Source organism: Anolis carolinensis, chromosome 2 (assembly GCF_035594765.1).
Source record: "Anolis carolinensis isolate JA03-04 chromosome 2, rAnoCar3.1.pri, whole genome shotgun sequence".
NCBI classification, from domain to species: domain Eukaryota; kingdom Metazoa; phylum Chordata; class Lepidosauria; order Squamata; family Dactyloidae; genus Anolis; species Anolis carolinensis.
The window spans coordinates 258,977,564-258,999,427 of NC_085842.1; the positions used below are offsets into that span (position 1 = coordinate 258,977,564).

A 21,864-nucleotide genomic window follows, 5' to 3' on the forward strand; every position below is an offset into this window, starting at 1 on the left:
AAAACCTGGCTGTTTCAAAAGGCCTTTGATGTTTAGTTGTTGCTGGATTGATCTATCGGTCCATTCCATAATAGTCCCATTGTTGTTGTCTTGCCATTTTATACCGCACTTTATTGTCCAACTGTGAAATTTCCTTTTCCCATTTCGTATCACTCTGCATTTCGCCTGGGATCTACGAATTAGTCTCCTGTTTTTAACACTGTATCCTGCTTGTTGATTTTAATGATTGTTTTTATTGATGTTGATGTTTTTTACTGGGATAATTGTTTTATTGCTTTGTTACTGTTTTGTTTGTTTTATCAGGCCTGGCCCCATGTAAGCCGCCCCGAGTCCCTTCGGGGAGATGGGGCGGGGTATAAAAATAAAGTTATTATTATTATTATTATTATTATTATTATTATTATTATTATTATTATTATTATTATTAGCTCACCTGGTTTCTACATCCCATTTTGTATCATCCCTCCATCCTCGGGCTATCATGGCTTGTATTGCGGCTGTCATATATTTTAGGATCTCTGACCAATTCTTGTTATTTTCCTTTACCTTTACTGTGAGAGACATGTACAGTAGAGTCTCACTTATCCAACACTCGCTTATCCAACATTCTGGATTATCCAACGCATTTTTGTAGTCAATGTTTTCAATATATCGTGACATTTTGGTGCTAAATTCATAAATACAGTAATTACTACATACCATTACTGCATATTGAACTACTTTTTCTGCCAAATTTGTTGTCTAACATGATGTTTTGATTTGTAAAATCATAACTTAATTTGATGTTTAATATGCTTTTCCTTAATACCTCCTTATTATCCAACATATTCGCTTATCCAACATTCTGCCGGCCCGTTTATGTTGGATAAGTGAGACTCTACTGTATCTAGCTTTGTCCCATATTAATTCTTTCTCTATTATTTCTTCCATTATTTTTCTATAAAAGTTCTGAATTTTTCTACAGTCCCACCACATGTGGGAAAATGTACCTATTTCCCTACAGTTGTGCCAACACTTATTTGAAGTAATAATAATAATAATAATAATAATAATAAAACTTTATTTATACCCCACCACCATCTCCCCAAAGGGACTCGGGGCGGCTTACATGGGGCCCTGCCCAGGACAATACAATATAAAACAACATAAAAACAACATATCAAAATACAATTAACCAAAACAACTGATAAAATATACAGTATAACACAAAATCAAGAAGCAAAGAAGAAGTATTTCCCGTTATGTGTGCTACTTGGACTGGGGTTCTGTACCATTTGGATATTATTTTCCTTTCGGTTTCTTTAATCCTTATATGTTTAATTTTATGAATATTATCAATCCAAGACACAATTAATTTCTCAGCAAAGTTTTTTTCCTGTTTCCAGTTATCTATAAGGGTTGTTTTTGTATTGTAAGTTAAGGTGATTAATTAGTCATACAATAGCCCAGTCATTCCTTTATCTATTTCTATTTTCCTTTTAATTATTCTATCCAGTGGGGTTTCAGCTACTTCTCTTATTTTCATGGCCTGAGCTTTACTGGACAGCCCTAACCATGCTATCCAGTTCCCTTGACAACATTTGTCTTTTATTTTATCCCACTTTAATTTCTCCTTTGGGATTCATGATGTCCCCAATCCTCTTGATACCATTTTCCTTCAGTGCCCTAATTAGATTTGTGAATGTCTTATCCTTATTTTCCAATGTTTCTAGTGGGAAAGGGTCAATTTTATTTATTTGTAATTTATTTTGCCATTTTTTCCAGATTAACAACATTGAAAAACAGGGGCCCACTTTTAAATTCTTTAAGTCTTTTCTATCTATTCTCTCTCCCAATGATGTTACCCTTTGCCAATTATTTGCTTCCTTTTCTATTTGCGCCCATTTTTTTGACCCTTTCAATTCGAATTCTAATAACCCCGCTAACTGGCTTGCCTCGTAGTATATTCCCAATGAGGGAGCTCCCCAACCACCCATTTATTGTTTACTATAGTATAAAAAGTTGGCAATTCTATTTTTGTTTCCTCCCACTACTCATTGTTTGATAGAGTTATCCCACTTCTTCAACAAATTGGTAGGAATATTCACATGGGAGGGCATGGAAACACCCAATTGGTAAAGCTCGGTTTTGGGGTGTGGGTGTGGGGACAGAAATGCATGCTAAAGCAGGTATTTAAAACCCACTTTGGCACGCATTTCTATGAAGCCTGGAAGCACCCTCAGTTTTTGCTGCACTTCAGTCTCACTAGCTGGTAGCATGTAATACAACAACAACAACAACAACAACCAGAAAAATAATGACTGGTGTAATAAGTCTTGATGTGAATTAATTAATTAATTAATTAATTGGGGTTTTTTAGGTTACAGATTGAAAAGAAGTGAAGAAAACATAACTTTTGAGAGAGAAAGAATGACACTAAGAAAATACAAGAAGATAATGATTTAGTATGGCTTGACTGTTTTGCCAGGAGAATACCTTCTGATTGCTTCACTTCATATTTGACAAGCACAGGAAAAGACATATAATTAATGTCTTTGAAGAATTGGATAGAAATATGCAAAAAATATTAATATATCAAACCATGATCTATTACAAGCTTCAGAAAACAAATAAAGGAACTTGAATTATGGCTTTACAGAACAAATGTACTGATGAAAATGGCCAATCTTATTCCAGTAATGAAACTGGGAAAAGGATCCATGCACCACATGTGAATGCAAGGTTAATCAGATAAACTGCTATGTGAAATCATGTCCTAGATATTAATGAGCAGAATCCTGCTTTGGTCATCTCTTCACACAAGTGAGCAAAGGAGCCAAGCAGGCCGGGTTCTTCATGAACACTGCTGAAGCCCCCACTTCGGGTGCAGCGCCTTCCTGGGCGCACCCAAAGCAGCGGCAGCAACGGCGGGCGGCGGCGACCACTGGGTCACTCGCCGCGTAACCAGGAAGTATTTTGTATTCTTGCAATATTTTGCGAGATCTCGCAAAATATTGAGAGATTTCTGTGAGATCTCACGAGATTTCTGCGAGATCTCACGAGACCTCATGGAAATCTTGCGAGATCTCATGAGAATACAAGCTACTTCCTGGCTCCGCGGTGAGCGACCCAATGGTCACCGCCGCCGCTGCCCACCACTGCTGCCGCCGGTAAGTTTGGGATGGGGGGCGCAATTTCAGGCAGAGGGGGCACACGGCCCTAGATTGGCTTACCACCTGGAAAAACCTAGGGCTGCTCCTGGAGTCAAGGTTTAGTGCTTAATGTTTTTATGGGTTTGCAAGCAATCCAGGCTTCAGTAAATCCATATTCGGAGCTGGCTTGTGACCTTGTCTTTTTGTAAACACTTGACATTATTTCTGAGTCTGCAAACCATATGGTCTAGTACCTAATCCTGGCTTTTCTAATCCTGGCTTTTTATATTTCATTTGAGATGTTTGTACATATCATTGCTTATTAAGCCAAGTGGTTTTTTTTACTTATGTTTATGTGCAAAGTTGACTGTTTGACCATTTGCAAGACCATCCACTAGCTCTGCCTGCTTCCAGTACATTCTGTAATGATTTAAATGGCATGCAAGATATATGTGTCTTTGATGTCATCTTTAGCATAGCACATCTCAGTAGAATTTGCTCATACAGTTAGCTCCAAAACTTCAAATGGAAAAAGAACTATCTCTGATTGGCAAAAGGCAAGAGCTCAATCCAATACTGGAAGAACCTAAAAGAGGCACTAACCCCTCTATGTCTGGCCTTTTCAAATGCCTGGATGGGAAAATGGCAGTAGCAATGGCCAGAGAGATGGCTGCCCCTCAGATGCTGCTGGGACTATGAGGGTATTTCTGGAATGACCTCCAACTTATCCAGAGGTCATATCAAAATCTATAATTTTGGCACCAAACCCTTCCCTGACTTATATATGAATGCAACTTACACAAAAACATAAGTCATATATCCCCATACAAACATGAAAATAACTTCGCATACACATGCTGAAAATTCAGTTCCCCCAAACTCTTTAACAGTAACTTAACAACCAAAAACAAAAAGACTGAACTCATATCACAATATTTTAATGTACTTTTATCACTACTTGGAAAAGTTCTGTTTCTCATGCTAGTTACTATTTATTCCATGCATCACTGAAAGCAACACCACATTAAATATAAAGAACAGTGTTCTTTTCAAAGTTTCATATCATGCTAGCTATGCAATTCTATTATAGAAAAAACTTTGAAAGATGTAATTTATTAGACTGCTGTTGTAGAACTAAAAAAGCCCCAAAATCTGCTCTAGCCAGTCTATATTCATAAATGCATGGTTCAGTATATCATCCCCTTGTTCCTAGATTTATGATGCAGATCTCTATGAACTCTCATTTTAGCAATGTGTATTCCAATGTCTTGCAGCTCTTGTATTAAACAGCACTGCTTGCCTATTTTACAAGTCCCAGAGTTCATTCTTACTCTCTTAGTTGTCTTTTCTTTCAGTCTTTTCACAGTATGCACTAGAATATTAGATTTAATATTGCAAATAACATGTAATTCCATTAAAAGCACCAGAATGTATATTTAAATGATAATTTAAAAATTATTAGTTTTATTATATGAATTAAGCCCCTTGTTAAAAAAAGTTGAGATTTTATGTTAAGTCAAGTACATTTTATTGATTAGCCTATCGGCCGTATCAAAACATTTGACAAACACATTTAGCACATATAACCCACAGTACATATTTGCATTAAAATCAAGTTTAGAATAAAACCTAATATTAAGATAAATATGTTAATTCAAAACTCATGTCTTAAAACTGGATTAAAAAGTATTTCATTTTAATGGTTTAGCATTAGAAATAAGACAAAACATGGTAGTTAAAGTGGTGTCAAACTGCCTTACTTCTACGCACCCTAAGAAGACTGTCATTTGTTGACTAGCTATAGCTCTAGTACCTGTCTTCTCCCAATGTGCCCCATACAAACAGGACTGGTCTGACTTGACCCAGCTCTGCTTTGAAGATCTGGTGAAATTCCAAGATAGCTCAGCTGAAGTAATTAAATAAGCACATGCAGTTCCTGGAAGATAGTTACATTTTAAAAAGAAATGAAGTCACGTAACAAGTTGGCCTTGGGCACACTTCTACATTTTTGGATATTAAACTCATTCAGAAAATAAATTTTGACTTAAATATTAGTAGAACCAAGAAAAACATTGTTTAACATGTCCAAAGGTTCATTTTTTTCAAGTACATGCAAAGAAATGAGGCATTAGCAACTTAAAAGTTGTGAAATATAAATAGTACCACAAACGTATAACTCTATAAATATCTTGGGAAACAATTTTAATGTTCTTTCTTCTACCAGCACTTTTCTAAACTTAAAAAAAATGTGCTGGTCTTATTCTTTAACTGAGTGCAGTTAAGAAACAAGATAGCTGATATTTTAATTTCGCTCTATAAAATATTTTCTTCTAAGTTCATATTTATTTAGTGCAATTAAAAGGTCTGAGAGGAGCTAGATATTAAACTGCTAAAAGCCCTGTTGCTAAACCCTGGCATCTGTGTGTGCAGGAACGTTAAAAAAAAAAAGACCAACAGAAGTTCTAGTATGAACATTTTTAGGCATGCGTGTGCAAATGCCCCCCTTATGAATCAGAACAATATTTTAAATGGCTTTCAAAGCATACAGATAAAGGAGCACATTTTGTTGATTACTTAGTAAAAACAAATCAAGAATTACAACAGAGGATATCTTACAGGATAATTTAATATTTTTAAAAATCTCTTTTCAGTGAACCTTAGGAATGCACTTACTACATCTCCAATTCAATCCTAACATGGGTATATAAAAAATTGGCTACTCACTTTAACAATTATACGAGAGTTTGAATTCTACCAGGATAAGACAACAAACAATCTGTTATTGAGATAGGGAGGTGATAATAATTATCAAGTTATCTGGGACTAAAATGAACTTTCAACAATTTTTTCCATTTGTTCTCCATCTTCCTTCAATTCATTGAAGATGCATGCGCAGAAAGATTTAGATCTAGCAGTCAAACAGATTGAATATATATATTTAAAATCTAATGACACCACTTTACTATCCTGTTGCATATAATGGGACTTGAACATTCACATATTTTGATATCAATTGAGAGTCCTGGAATCAAACCCAGTGCGTTCGAAAGACCCACTGCACGAGCTCCCTCTTCGTCAAGGGAACAGAAGAACAGAAATGATACAAATTCTGAAGAACAAATGTAAAGACGCTACTGTGCTATTATGCACTGCACAATAGGCTTGTGCACGTATTAGGTTTGGTTGGTTCCCTTCAGCCAATCTGGCTTGTTCGGCTCGCCGTAACGGTAAGAGCTCAGCCACCATATTTTTTTGGCTGAAATGGGCCATGAGGCAGCCAGTTACAGCTCCTCCTATCCTATTTGGCATCACGCAGCTCACAAAGAGGCTGCCGCGTGCTCACATGGAGTTTCCCTGTGAGCGCTGCCTGTTGGGCCAATCAGAATAGAAGAACGCCATGACATGTCTTAGGCAAGCTTTGTCTATTAATGGGGCATGCGCTTCCATTGCTCAGTTGTATCCTGGCTCTAAAGAGAAGGGCTTCAATCCGATTGCCTTGCTGCTGCTCACTCTCAGCTTTAGCTTATGGTTTGGCCTCTCGCTAGCATTGAATCTTTTGAATTTCCTTTATTTTCTGGATTATTTATTTAGTGGGACTGGGAATTTGAAAGTGCGGGTGGGTGGAAGCACAGCATTTGTGGGTGGCTTTTCTTTTAGTGTGGCTCTGAGCTTTGAGTCACCCTTTAGCCTCTACGAAAGCCTTTAGCTTCTTCTCTTATTTCTCCTCCTTCCTCTCTTTCATCAAAGTAGTACTTTTAAAAGATTATTGTGATTAATAATCACAGGAATTCCAGCAAACAGCAAAACCTGATTCTCAGAAAAACTACCTACCTACCTAATCTTACCACCAATATCTAATAGTTTCCGCTTGCTTGCTTGTGGATGGTGAGTTGCTGGCCTCTTCCAGTATGTTGTGAGAACAAGAAATGCAAACGCTTTGGAAATGCAAAAGCTGTTGTTTTTTTATTAGTAAAGAAAACGTAATAGTGGACTGTGTGATGTGGAAGTGCATCTTTGGCATTTGGCAGGAATAAATGGTGCCCTGTTGCTGCTTCTGGAGAAGTTACATGGTGGGACCAGGAAACCTTATGGGGAATTTTTTTTTAAGGGATTTGATTTTTTTGATTTGAAACTTGGTGGACTAACAGTGGTAAATGTGCCCTTTAAGTATGATCATTTTCATCTCAATAGCCCTAAAAATGACAGGAAGGGTAGCCTGAGATGCTCCCATTGCCACCAATGGGCTGGATCTAGGTACAATTTTTCGGCTATGGACCAAAAACGGCTATTCAGCTACCCACCCATTTTTGAGAGGTGAGCTAAAACAGATCCAGGGGTCTCCCAAAATTCGGCCAGAAAAAAATGGACTGAGGTTCAGACAAAATGCACAAGCCTACTGCACCATCAAAACTGCTTAGCTCTTTTTTCAAGTAGATTGAATTAAAACAAGCCACTACCTTTCCATCATCTGCAATCCAGGAACTGTGGCTTATCTCTCCATAAAAAGCTAATGTTAAAAAAACCATGGTTTGCCAGAGCTTGTTGTAGAAAAATACAGAGTTCCTTGCCTCTCATATAAAGTCCTGCCATTTGTATCATTGATACAAGCACACACTAGTGTCCTATGTTTTGGAATAAATGGCTCTTTTCCTCCATAACGTCCCAAAATGCAAGCAGTGGTTGAAAATTTGCATGCAAACTCTCACAGTCTTGTGCAGCATAGAGAGATATAACAACTTTTTTATTTTAAAAAATTACTCGCAAGAACAGAATAGGCAAAGGTCTACCTCTCCTGTTCCTGGTTTGTGTGTGTATGCCCACCTTTGGAGCACCTGTCAACATATGGAGACATCATGAATTTCATAGCATTTTCATAGGTAAGGAATGCTTAGTGGTGGTTTTGCCAGTTCCTTCCCCTGAAACAAAGTTTGGTTCATGTATATCAATAAACAAAACATCAGCAGAAGAGCTCTGTGTTATTTATTTAGCCACTCTAGTAGTTGAGGAATCAGGAAGCATACACTATCATGCTGTTTGAAAATGATAAACCAGGCAACTTCGTCTTATTATTGCATGTGAACCAAGGGGTTTATAACAACGAAAGGAAATGTCCTTGATTTTGTGCAATGCTAGTTATACTTTTGACTATTCTGCTGGGTATACCTATATAATGCACTCAACTTTACAGAAGGCAGTAACTAAATGTAAGCTCTCCATACTGTATCTTCTCAGATGTCCTCTGAGTTCTGCTTTCTGTTTCCATCTGACATTTCCATTGATGTTCTCATACCTAGACACTTTCTTCTGACAGTAAATCTGATAGTGCCTGTCAAAACATATCTATCTACAATTCAAACAAGTGATAAATTAAAGAAAACAGAGAAAAGCCTTTTGAACTCTGTGACCTTTTAGTGAGGGAGATATTCCCACTCATCACCATGTTCATATGAACATGTCCTTAGAGATTTAGTTTAATCACAAAAAGTACAAAGAAAGCCATATGGCGATGCTGTGCAACAATCTACATTTCTTTTTACAAGAATAGAAACTTAATTCCACTCAAATATGGACCAATAATTCCTGGCAGCTCTAGCAAATGGCAGAGAATGCTGGGAATTTTATTTTATTAAATCAGTCTTTCTCAAACTCTGCTCCTCCAGATGTTTTGGACTTCAGCTCCCAGAAATCCCAGCCAGCTTATCAGCTGTTGAGAATTGTGGGAGTTGAAGTCCAAAACATCTGGAGGAGCAGAGTTTTAGAAACACTTTATTAATGATCTCTAGTATTGTATAGATGCATAGACAAAGGGTTTAATTGTAAAGAAAAGAGAAAAATCAATTTTCATAAAAGAGAATATGAGTCTGTGTCTGAATAAGCAGTATTTCCGAGAGGATAAAACTGAGGGCCCATTCAGACAGGCCTTAAAAGTGAGACCTGCTTCGGTTTTACTAGAGGTGTCTAAACGACACCTTCAGTAAAACCGAATCAATTCAGAATTAATTAATCCAAATTAAACACCTGGTAAGATCCAAATCTAAAGGTAAGACCTGGATCTTACCAGGTGTGTGCCCTATGTGGATTGTGCCTGGGACCACTTCACGAGATCCCCAGGCCCAATCCACACAGCCACCTCAGTTTTTCGGGCTCTAGAACCCCAAATAAACAAGAGGGCACCCACCTCTCCCCCCAAACACCAAAATAACCCCTTGAACTCCCCCTATTTCCCGTTGCATCATTTCCTCACACTCTGCTGGCATGAGGAGGCACATAATGGCAGCCAGGAAGGCATGTAGCCAGGGGAGGGGGGGGGGGGGCTTGAGGAGCTTCAGCCACCACTCCCCCCCCCCCAAAAAAAAATTCTCAGGGTGGTCCGTGAGAAGGCCTTACTGGTATTACTTAAACTGTTGTTTATTCATATCATGATCTGATCACCATGCTCAATATATCCCATATGCATGGGTATATTGGGATAACAATACAAAAGGTTTGCTAGGGTAGATCCTCTCTCACTCAGACTCCCCCCCCCTCGAATCAAAATCCTGGCTACGGGCCTGCAACCAGGTAAGTTTTACTTTATTTAAAAGGGTTTTTTGGGGAGCATTAGGGTGGCTACATGCTATCCCAATAGTGATTGGGATGGCATGTAGCCACCCTCCCTGGGAAAGTCTGGGTTTTTGGGGTTCTGTAGGGACGCAAATCCATGCTGAATTGAGTTTAAATCTTGTATGGAAGTGCCCCAAGACCACTGAAACTAACCTGTGCTTATACTAAAGCAATCCTGATAATGCACATTTTGCTTTTAAAATGGATTAATTTTAATTAATATATCTCTATAGTCTGAAGAATTGTGTGGTGTCATTATTTATCAGATCAGGTTCCTAAGGAGTAAGAGTAAATGATGCCTCAAGAATATCATATATACTTGTGTATAAGTCAGCCTTGTGTATAAACTGAGTATAGATTTGGGGGCCAAAATTATGCTACATAAACATATCTTTGGTGCTGGCACTTAATTGGTGGCAGATTTAATCCAGGATTGCAGCAAATGGAAGTCAGAATTTGACCCAGTGGTCATAGTAATGATTTCTGAAATGAACAGAAGTCCCAGGATATTTCAGGATGGGTGGATACATTATTGGCAGCTGAGATGATGTAAAATCCTGGAATTACTTAAAACAAAACAATTATTTTCCCCCACTCTTAGTTTTTTCCTATTAAATCTTCTGGGCTTGTAAGCTTTGATACGGCTTATAAAGTAAACCTGGATAGAAATGCTGAGTTTAAACCTGAGTTCTGCTTGCTTTTTAGATGCAAAACTATCTAGAGTTGGAGGAAAATGCATTAACAGACTCCTATTTAAGTTTCTCAAGTGTGTCTGCTAGGCTTGCAAAACTTTGTTTGGGATCTCTGTCCAAATTTTCCAGATTATGGGTATCATGCTGTCACAATTAAATCATACCCACCTTGTATAGTCATGTATAAGTCTAGAAATTGTAGTAAAAATCCATCTAAAAAAAACTAGGATTTACTTATCCACAGGTAAGTAAGTACTGCACCTTAATTCTTACCAAATAAGAACCATCCTTTTTTCTAGGTGGTATGCCAATAGGTCCATTATGATTATGCTTAGTCCATCCTGGGAGAACCTAAAAGAAGTAATCACTTCACATGGCACTGCTTCTGGCATTATAAAAAATCTGACTGGAAAAATGGTGGTGGTGGCCAGGGCAACTGGTACTTTCCCCTCTGTAGAATAATGCTTAATATATCCACAGATCATATCAAAATCCATAATTCATTCCCAACAGCTTGTGTATTGCAGTCAGGTTGGTTGATATACTCTGAATGCCAGCATTCTTCCTGCTTTTCTGTTCCTTCTTCTTGACTCTTGTCTAGAATTGTAAAACTGACCTGTCTCTGACTTCAGATCTGCCTTTGGTTCCTTTGACCCTTAGTTGTTGTTGGCTTGGAAGTCAACATCCCTCCTGGCTCTTATTTTGAACTTGCTTCTGGTCTCATCTGCCTCTCCTATGTCAGGCCTTAATCTCATTTGCAGCAGACTCTCTGTCCACACCTAACCCTAATCTCTGCTACACTCCTTCTTAGAATTAATGCAAGGTATGCCAATTTAACATATCATTCTATAGCCCAGTGGTTCTCAACCTGTGGGTCCCCAAGGTGTTTGGCCTACAACTCCCAGAAATCCCAGCCAGTTTACCAGCTGTTAGGATTTCTGGGAGTTGAAGGCCAAAACATCTGGGGATGCACAGGTGGAGAACCATTGCTTGGCCTCTTATTTTTTAAAAAATAACAAAACCAACAAGTTTTGTAGATGGAGTGTGAAGGCATAACCTTTTCCCTGACAGTTTCTCCCATTATAAAATGTATCATAGCTGTTTTTCAACAGTTTGAGGAGGGTGGGATTAATGAGATAATCATCCGATTGTGGAAAATTAAGCATCCTCATTTTCAATTCAGTTTGTTATCTACCAAAATGAAAGTGTATTAACTAATAATAGAAATAATGATGGTATTACTACTAGTAGAAGTGGAAATAGACCACAAAGTGGACCACAGAACTGCACTGGAAGACGTAAAAATACTTAGAGGATATGTTTCTCAGTTACCTGTAGGGCAGAAGTACAGGAAGCAGAAAAAACAGCAATCTGCAAATAATAAAGTCTATGAATGTTTAATCCACAAATATGGAAAGATTATTGTACTTGCTGCCCTACCAGAATATAACTGCAGCATTATAAAATATTTACTTTGGGAGTAAGTCCTACTGAATATATCTAAGTAGATATGTAATGTTCTTCACCCAACCAATAATTAATTTGTAAAATTCACAGGAAGATGAGGAGGCTCCCAATTTAGATGATTTTTAAAGGATTAGGCAAACTAATAAAAGATGTATATCAACTGTCATGATCCATGGTTAATAAAATAAGAACCTCTATATTTGAAAACAGCCAAAAGCTTGAGAATCGGAAGCTAGAAGCAACCAATAAGTATTTCTCGTCACTTTCACTTATGAGATTCTAAAGCAGGGCTTGAAAAGATATATTGCTAATCTAGGCAATATTGTAAAAGAAGCTGACTGCACATGTAATTAAGTCTTAGTATACCATCAAAGATAAAAAGATATCTTCCCTCCAGAACACCTGAACCAAACCAGTTTTTTTATTATGTCAGAAGCGAATTGGCACAAATTGCTTCTGGTATGAGAGAATCGGCCGTCTACAAAGACTTTACCGGGGGACGCTCAGATGTGTTACCATCCTCCAGGAAGGCTTCTCTCATGTCCCCACATGGGAAGCTAGGGCTGACAGACAGGAGCTCACCCTTTCGAACTTTCAACCTTCAGATCAACAATTTAGCCTGCACAAGGGTTTAACCCATTGTACCACCGCAACCCATACCCAATCAGCTGACTTGAGAACACGTGTTAGACTTCTCTGTTCTCTTTCCACAGTTTTCCACCCTCTTGCATCTGCTACCTGTAGTGGCTAGTAGCAGGGCCAAATCACATCTGTCTGGCCTTGGAAAATGTAAATTTCAATAAAAAAATTATTTATAAAAAAGAAACACAATAGACTACACAGATGAACAAGATTGCTCTTAAGAATAGAATTAGGCTGAAATCCCAGTCAATACATCTTGGAGTATTGTATCTACCACAGAAAGGAGAACTCATACATATTTAGGATACCTGACAGCTTTCACAGTATATGTAAACTCACAAATAAATATCATCACATGATGTCACTAGAAAAATATTCCTATACATGAAAATTCTACAAACAGTACATCAAAATCACTACCAACATTTTCATATATTTTGAATAACAACTGTAGGCATACTTGATACTATTTCCCTATGTTCAAGTGGATTCAGCCTGTGTCAAAAACTTATTGTGTGCATGTGGTTGTATAATTGTGAAACTGGCAATTTTAAAAAGTACAGCTTAAATTCAAAAAAATGAGGATATGGATCACATTATTATCATGAAAAGAGTGCAGATGGCTTTGAACAGAGATGGAACTTAAAAAGCAAGGAGGATAGGAAAATGCAGCTAGGAACATGTGCACAAGAGGAGTCAGGCAAAGAGACAAGAAGAAGAAAGCAATTTTTTGTAGAAGGAAAGTCAAATCCAAGTGAAGAGGGGAGAAACAAGGAAGAGAATATACTGGTGCCTATAATCCTTACCAAACCACCGCAGGTGCTGAAGGAAGCAAAGGAGCCAGGGTGATGTAGCACAGACCCACTGTAGTAACACGATCTCTCTGTGTGGGTCTTGGCAGAATATGGAAGACTCCTCCTCTCACTCTTTAGTCGTTCTTCCACAGCAAAACCTGGTGCGAGGAAGCGACTGTCCCTCTTGAGCAGCAGATAGAGCTCCTGAGCGAAAGCTGGTATTCTCAGCAGCACCTCATCCTCTGGAGAAGAAGATAAAGTTGGAGGAGGTGGTAGCTGAGAAGTAGCATTAGATCCCTGAGACCAGTGATAGAACTCCTGAGATTCATATTCATCCTCTGAGACCTCGTCCTCGGAAGTCTCCCCAACCAGCTGGAACTGCCTGCTAGATGAGAAAGAAACTGAGCGGACCTCACGAGAGCTGCCCACCACCTGAGTGGATGCAGAGGTAGCACTAATATTGCTGCTGTTATTTCCACAGTTTCCATCAGGACTGCAGCTTCCTCCCGCACCACTGCCTCCTATGGGTTCCTGTTGGTCCCTGCTCCATAGTGCTGGGTAGACAATCTCCCACTCCTCAGAGTCTCCCAGCAATTGTAGACCTACAAGAAAAACAAAACAATGCATACAGACTGGAGTTTAAACACACCCTAAGTTATATTCTAAGAAGACTGATGTTTTGATAGCTGTAAATGACTTATCAGCAGACAATGCAACTCAAGATAGATACATTTCTCTAAATTTTCATGTCTCATTTGTTTATACTGCTGCTGCATAACTATAATAAATCATCCTATGCCATGCCACAATATACAAATTCATTTAAAACTAAAAATAGATCACAGTTTCTGTTTAAAATAAAACAATATGATAGACATATTCTCCATTTAAACTGTTGTGAGGGGGCAAGACACTGAGCTCAATTAATGTTCAATTCACATCTCACCATGAGCTCAGTAGGTGACCTTAGAAAAGCCATTTTCTCTCAGTCTCAGATCTCCATCTGCAACTTGAGGATAATTTCTCCCTTTAACTGTCAGTTGAGTGCTATCAGTTTTGAAGAAAAACAGTCTACACAAAATTATGCAGTGTTTGTTAGAGATTGAAAGAATAGAAGTATAGAAGTAGATAAGCTCTAACTTAAAATAGACATTTTTAATTTTAAAGAACACAGCTTGTCAAGGACATGTGGGTTTGTATATAGTATGCAACAGGGAGGGGAGTTGCATGACCTTCCAGATGTTGCTTAAATCCAACTCCTCTCTTACCTCACCGCTGGCTACACAAGCTAGGGCTGATGGCAGCTGAAGTTTAACTCCTGGAGGGCCATATTATGTCCACTTCTACCCCACAAAATGTTTGGGATTCAGCAGAAAATGGGAGGTATAGAGATAGATGGAATAGCATGCATGAAGGTCCAAAGTGCCTAGCGTAGTGGTTCTCAACCTGTGGGTCCCCAGATGTTTTGGCCTTCAACTCCCAGAAATCCTAACAGCTGGTAAACTGGCTAGGATTTCTGGGAGTTGTAAGCCAAAATACCTGGGGACCCACAGGTTGAGAACCACTGGACTAGCAGAAGGATTTGACTGAGGCAGGAAAAGTCCCCTCCCTGCACTACAGAGGAGTATATGAAGGATGTGTAACAGTACACGTTGTACACAATGTATAACAGTACACATTGCAATATTTTCTTGCAATTGAGTCCACAAGATCTAAATAGAGTTGTTGATGATGATAGACTTTGAGAGATATCTTCCATCTGGTCATCATATGTCAAAGTTAACAGTTAGTAGTTAACAACAAATGCAGGTTGAGAATCCCTTATCCAAATTGCTTGACCGGAAGTATTTTAAATTTCAGATTTTTTTCAGATTGGATTTTCCAAGTACAGGCAGTCTACAAGGGCTTTGGGTAGCCTAGGGAAGGGTTAATACCCCTGTGTTTGTTTTGCTATCTGTTCAGGAGATTTCACCTCACTTTCTGTCCCTGGAATAATTGGATTTTGGAAAATTTGGCTTAGTGTGGAAACAAGGACTGATGATAAAGCTTCAGTTAAGACACCTTTTCCCTATAATAACCCTTACAGGAGTGAATTTCCCTTTCAGTGGTCGATTTCTCTCACTTGTTGTCTCACACTCATTCTTAACTTTGAGTTGTTTGTAAGTTGAATGTTTGTAATTCAGGGACTGCCTGTACTCCAAATCTTGGAGATAGATTCCAATCATGAAGTTGGGGCCAAAGTCTAAACATGAAATTTATTTATTTATCAGAATATAAACATAACATGAAGGTAATTTTATAAAATATGTTAAGGATTTTGTGCATGAAAGCAAGTTTGTGTACACTGAATTATCAGAAAGCAAAGATGTCACTATCTCAGCCACTCATGTGGTCAATGTTGGCTCTGGAGTATTTTGGATTTCCAGATAAGGGATACTCAACCTGTACTCATAATCATGTTCTAGCATTCCCTATCCTAGTGCCCTCCCCCAAGTGTGAAATAAGAGAAGTTGTAATTGGAGATAATGGAGTTTACCAGGATAAAGAAGACTGTTCAACAGGGCAGACCATAAGAATGACAAGAAAATATGGACAATTTTGGATATATAGAAATGCTAAGGAATATTATTAATACCATTAGTGTCACTTATATTTAATGTACAGTAGAGTCTCACTTATCCAACACTCGTTTATCCAACATTCTGGATTATCCAACGCATTTTTGTAGTCAATGTTTTCAATACATCGTGATATTTTGGTGCTAAATTCGTAAATGCAATAATTGCTACATAGCATTACTTCGTATTGAACTACTTTTTCTGTCAAATTTATTGTATAACATGATGTTTTGGTGCTTAATTTGTAAAATCATAACCTAATTTGATGTTTAATAGGCTTTTCCATAATGCCTCCTTATTATCCAACATATTCGCTTATCCAACATTCTGCCGGCCCGTTTATGTTGGATAAGTGAGACTCTACTGTATTATGAAAAACAGTGCAAAAGGCATGGTGCAAATAGTACATCATCCAAATAACTGTTGTTGTCACACAACATATGACAAGACTCTGAACACCTTATTCAGGATTCAGAATTCACTCCCAGCTGTTGAAGTACAGATTTCCGCACACAAAGGAAAACATGTCATCCTGCATATTCTTCTGTAAGTCATGATGTCTCATGTTGCAAGACAATGCCCTTACTGCAGAGGAAAGCTGTAAATCACTCTGCAGTTCCCAGGTGAAGCATGTCATTTGCTGCACAGAGATACAGAAGACAGAAGAAGAATGTCTATATATTTCACTGTCTGATGTCATCCATGGAAGAACACAATGTTAAACAAGTAATACAGTTTATTAAACATTAGGTTGGCCTTAATCCATATAAAAAAATCTCAAAAGAGTTATCTTCTGCCTATGGGATAGTAAGAAAACATCTGGCTGAGGGAGAAAAGTTGACTTGACTAATAAAAGAATAAAAAGTCAGTGTGATGCAGTGGTTTGAGGATTGGACTATGGCTCCAGAAATCAGGTCTGATTCCCCCGCTCAGCCATGGAAGCCCAGTAGGTGACCTTAGGTGGGTCATGCACAATCAGCCCCAGAAAACCCTATCATAGGTTCACTTAGGTTCACCTTGAAGGCACACCACCACAACATGCAAAATGTATAAAATACAATTCACCCTTCCAATACTTTCCACTTTTTTATGTGTCCTTCATAAAAAAAACCTTTTCAAGAAAGTCTCAGACATGCAGATGAAGGACAGATGGGAGTATGAACACATACAACCATAATGTAAGACACACTTGAGAAACTAATAGACAAGAGTAGAATGAAACAAGATATGGCCCTGTGGTATTACATTAAGGAAGCAGTGACTACTTTCATTTGTATAAATAAAGATGACCCACTATCCAGTGGGTACTGACAGCTAAGCGGAAGCTTAATTTTCAGGAATATGATGCTGTGTGGTTATTTCCATTTACATGTGCAGAGTATCGTTATATTATCTATACAGCCTGGTGGATTGGAGGTCACATAGGCCCGGGATTCTCAAACGCTATGAGCTTCAATACCTCCAACTAGCACCCTTGTATAGCAGCTTCCTTGGGTGCATCTATACTTTCATTTCAACTGCCATAGCTAAATGCTATGGAATCCTGGGGGTTGTAGTTTATTGAGGTTCCAGGACTCTTGGTCAGAGAAGGTGAAAGATCTACAACTCCCAGGATTCCATAGCATGGAGTAGTTGTCAAAAGCTTTCACGGCCAGAATCACTGGGTGGCTGTATGGCCATATTCCAGAAGCATTCTCTCTTGATGAAAGTTTGCCTACTACGGTTCAGCAAAGGACAGGAAGGGTCCTCTCGCCTCTGCAGGTGTCTACCCTAGACCATGCAGCTGTGGACAAGTCTACATAGCGACCACCAAACTCAGCACCCAAACATGAATCAAGGAACATGAAAGGCTCTGCAGACTAACTCAACCAGAGAAGTCAGCCATAGCAGAGCATTTGATGAACCAACCTGAACACAGCATATGATCTGAGAACACAGAAATGCTGGACCACTCTAACAACCACCATGTCAGACTACATAGAGAAGACACTGAAATCCACAAGCATGTGGACAATTTCAACAGAAAGGAGGAAACCATGAAAATGAACAAAAGCTGGCTACCTGAATATAAAAACTCTAAAATCACGACAGTGAATAAAGGACAGCACTCAGAAAACAAAGGAATTCCAGACAGGAAACAACCAGGGCCAGCTAACACCTCCCAACAAAGGATTCCCTCAGGCAGGGAGCAGTCAGTCTTTGAAACTGAAAGCCCATTAAATGCTACTCATGATGATATTCACACTTGCCTCAGAGAAGAGTTCTTTCTCCTACCCTGGACTTTCTACAAATATATGTCTAGTTTCTAACAGACCTCTTGACCTTTGAGGATGCCTGCCATCGATGTGGGTGAAACATCAGGAGAAAATGCTCCTGGAGCATGGCCATACAGCCCGGAAAACTCACAGAAACCCAGGGAGCTTAATTTTCAGAAATATGATGCTCTGTGTGGTTATATCCAGTTACATGTTCAGAGCATTGTTATATTATCTATACAGCCTGGTGGATTGGAGGTCACATAGGCCTGGGATTCCCAACTGGCACCCTTGTATAGCAGCTTCCTTGGGTGCATCTACACCAAGGGTCCCCAAACTAAGGCCCGGGGGCCGGATGCGGCCCTCCAAGGTCATTGACCTGGCCCCTGTCCTAAACTTTAGACTTAGGGTTGACCTCAGTCTACCTGGTCTTAGGAGGTCTTTTTGCTTACCTATGGTCTTATGAGATTGTCTCGATGGTCTTTGAAGGTCTCTTTGCTTAGCTACGGCCTTATGAGACCATCTAGATGGCTTTTGGAGGTCACTTTCCTTGCCTATGGTCCTATGAGACTGTCTAGATGGCCTTTGAGGGTCCTTTTCCTTACCTATGGTTTTATGAGCAACTGGATCTGTGAAATGGCAGGAACCGAAGTGTGGTGCTCAGAGGGAATCTATGCTTTCCTCTATTTCATGGAAAGCATGATGGTCTTTGAGGTCTCTTTCCTTATCTATGGTCTTCTGATGGCCTTATGAGATCATCTAGATGGCCTTTGAGGGTCCCTTTCCTTACCTATGGTCTTATGAGACCATCTAGATGGTCTTTGGAAGTCTCTTTACTTACCTATGGTCTTATGAGATCGTCTAGATCAGGGGTCCCCAAACTAAGGCCCATGGGCCTGATGCGGCCCTCCAAGGTCATTGACCTGGCCTCTGTCCTAAATTTTAGACTTAGGGTTGACTTAAGTCTGAAATGACTTGAAGGCACACAACAACAACAATCTTAATTCTGGACTATTTCATCATAGTCTGCCCCCCTAACAGTCTGAGGGACTGTCAATCGGCCCTCCACTTAAAGAGTTTGAGGACCCCTGATCTACACTTTCAGTTCCACATCACTTCAACTCCTTAGCTAAATGCTGAGAAATCCTGTAGTTTGCTGAGACCTCAGCACTCTTGGTCAGAGAAGGTAAAAAACCTACGGCTCCCAGGATTCCACAGCAGTGAGTAATTGCAGTTAAAGTACTGTACTGTCACATTGCATTAAGGCTACAGTAGGAACCGCAGTGGCGCAATGGGTTAAACCCTTGTGTGCCAGCTGGACTGCTGGCCTGAAGGTTGGGTGCTGACCTGAAGGTTGCCGGTTTGATTCCATGGGACGGGGTGAGCTCCCGTCTGTCAGCTTTAGTTTGTGGGGACATGAGAGAAGCCTCTCAGCAGGATGGTAATATATAAGGGCGTCCCCTGGGCAACATCTCTGTAGACAACCTACACCATGCCTGGCCTATACTCTTAACACGGGAAACAACTTGCAATATGTTCTCAAGTCACTTCTGACACAATAAAAAGTCTACAGTGTAGACCAGGCTTAGGCAAACTTTGGCTCTCCAGGCACTTTGGACTTCAACTCTCACAATGTTAGGAATTGTGAGAGCTGGAGGTCCAAAACGCCTGGAGGGCCAAAGTTTGCCCATGCATGGTGTCGATACACCCTAAGGTTTCAGGTGACACAGAAGTGTCCCACCACTTGCCTTCATGTGCAGCAGTGCTCCCTACGAACACAGAGCACCCTAAAAAAGGGAAGAAGGATGGATGAGGAGAGGCCAAGAAGGCGCGAAGAGGACATTACCTGAAGTGATCCCATTTGACAGGAAGCACAGCTGAGAGAAGAGGAAGCAAAGATGGCTCAGCCGCATTCCCCTTCTCGCCTCCATCCAATTCTGAGGAGGAGAAACGGCAGGATCGACCCCTTTCTCCCCCTTCTCCTCCTCTTGGTCTTCTGGTGGCTTTGCTGAGGATGTATGTCCCCTATATTTATACACTTTTCAAGGCTTCTCGGGCAGAGCCAGCCTGCCCGCCCCGACGTGGAGTTTGCCAAGCCACTGGGGAGGAAAGCGAAGGGGGGAAAGCACGGCAAAAGCGGGCGCTGGGAGAAGAGCGAGGGAAGGAAAGCACCTCAGGGAGAAGGAGGCGGAGGCGGAGGAGGATTGGAAGCAGAAGCTCAGTCGAGGGAAGAGGCGCGCAGGGAAGCCCGGTGCCTCTCCTCTCCTCGCCTCTCGCCCTGAATGAACACGACGCGTGACCTGCTGCAGAGCAAGGGAGGAAAGGGGAGGAAGCGAGGCCGGCAGGAAGGGCTCTGGAAGTGGGCGCAGCAGGAGCAGGTCCCGGCAGAGGAGAGGGAGTTAGAGAGAGAAAGAGCGAGAGAGAGAGAAAGAGAGGGTGGCCACTCCAGCGCCTCCCCAACCCGCCGCCGCTCCCGCCGCGCGCTCTCCCTGGGTGGGAAAGGGGCGGAGGAGGGCTAAAAGGGAGCGCGCGGGCGGGCGCCCCAAACTCCGGCCGCCGCCTCCGGATTGGCTGCCCGTGACGTTTCCATTTGAATCCTGCTCTTTCTCGGGGCCTGGCTCGCCCTCCCTCCCCTCGCACCCGGCCCCCGACGCTCCTCAGGCGCAGCCCTGCCGAGAGACAGAAAGAGAGAGAGACACACACAGGCACAGCCCGAGGGGCAGGTAGATCAAAGAATCACACCACCAAACCCTCGGCTTGGAAAAGACCAGAAGGGCCATCCAGCCCACGCGGGAACACCCGCTCAAAGCACTCCCGACACATCTAGGGCCCTTCCACACGGCCCTATGTCCCAGAATATCAAGGCAGAAAATCCCACATTATCTGATTATCACATAACCCAGTTCAAAGCAGATATTGGGGGATTTTCTGCCTTGATATTCTGGGACATAGGGCTGTGTGGAAGGGCTCCTAGCGTTTGCTTAGAAACCTCAAGAGGAAGAGACTCCACCACACTCCCAGGGAACAGATTCCACTGTCCCACAACTCTTACTGTCAGGAAGAAACAACTTACAAACTACAGTACTTACTTAGGCGATCCCTCGTAGTTCGAGGATGATGGTCCTCCGTCTTCACTATCTTGAGGATGGATCCGTAGATGGCTGAAGAGACCTATTCTTAATCTGCATGTTCTCCCGCAGTGAGGACATCTGTTTCCAGGTGGAAGGCGGTCTCAGTCAGGGTTGGCACGTTTCTCCCTTAAGCCCTCCATTCGTGCCTCTTCGAACTCCGCAGCACTGCTGATCACAGCTGACCTCCAATTAGAGCGCTCAAGGGCCAGGGCTTCACAGTTCTCAGTGTCTATGCCACAGTTTTTAAGGTTGGCTTTAAGCCCATCTTTAAATTTCTTTTCCTGCCCACCAACATCCCGTTTCCTGTTCTTGAGTTCGGAGTGGAGTAGCTGCTTTGGGAGATGGTGATCGGGCATTCGGACAACAAACTAAAGACCCACTAAGAAAATACAACAAATGCTCCCTTCATCAAAGGACAAGAGGGATCCTCTCACCTCTGCAGGAGTCTACCGTAGACCATGCAGCTGTGGACAAGTCTGCATAGGGACCACCACAGGCAGTGCTGGCAAAACACAAATCAAGGAACATGAA

At 40.8% G+C, this 21,864-nt stretch overlaps 1 protein-coding gene across 3 annotated transcripts in view; it reads right to left on the reverse strand.

The window, feature by feature from the left end:
• adamts19 (ADAM metallopeptidase with thrombospondin type 1 motif 19) overlaps positions 1-20,723 on the reverse strand; it is a 139,282-nt gene extending 118,559 nt beyond the window's left edge. For 2 of the 3 annotated variants that reach the window (XM_062972125.1, XM_062972124.1), the window contains exons 1-2: positions 20,049-20,723; positions 13,342-13,931 (exon numbers count right to left, since the gene is read on the reverse strand). In XM_062972125.1, coding sequence (XP_062828195.1) covers positions 13,342-13,931; positions 20,049-20,133 — 675 coding nt within the window. In that variant the 5' untranslated portion in view covers positions 20,134-20,723. Of the gene's footprint in view, positions 1-13,341; positions 13,932-20,048 lie in introns of those variants that run through there. The other variant, XM_062972126.1, reaches the window with a different exon arrangement.
• Positions 20,724-21,864: the final 1,141 nt, after the last annotated feature.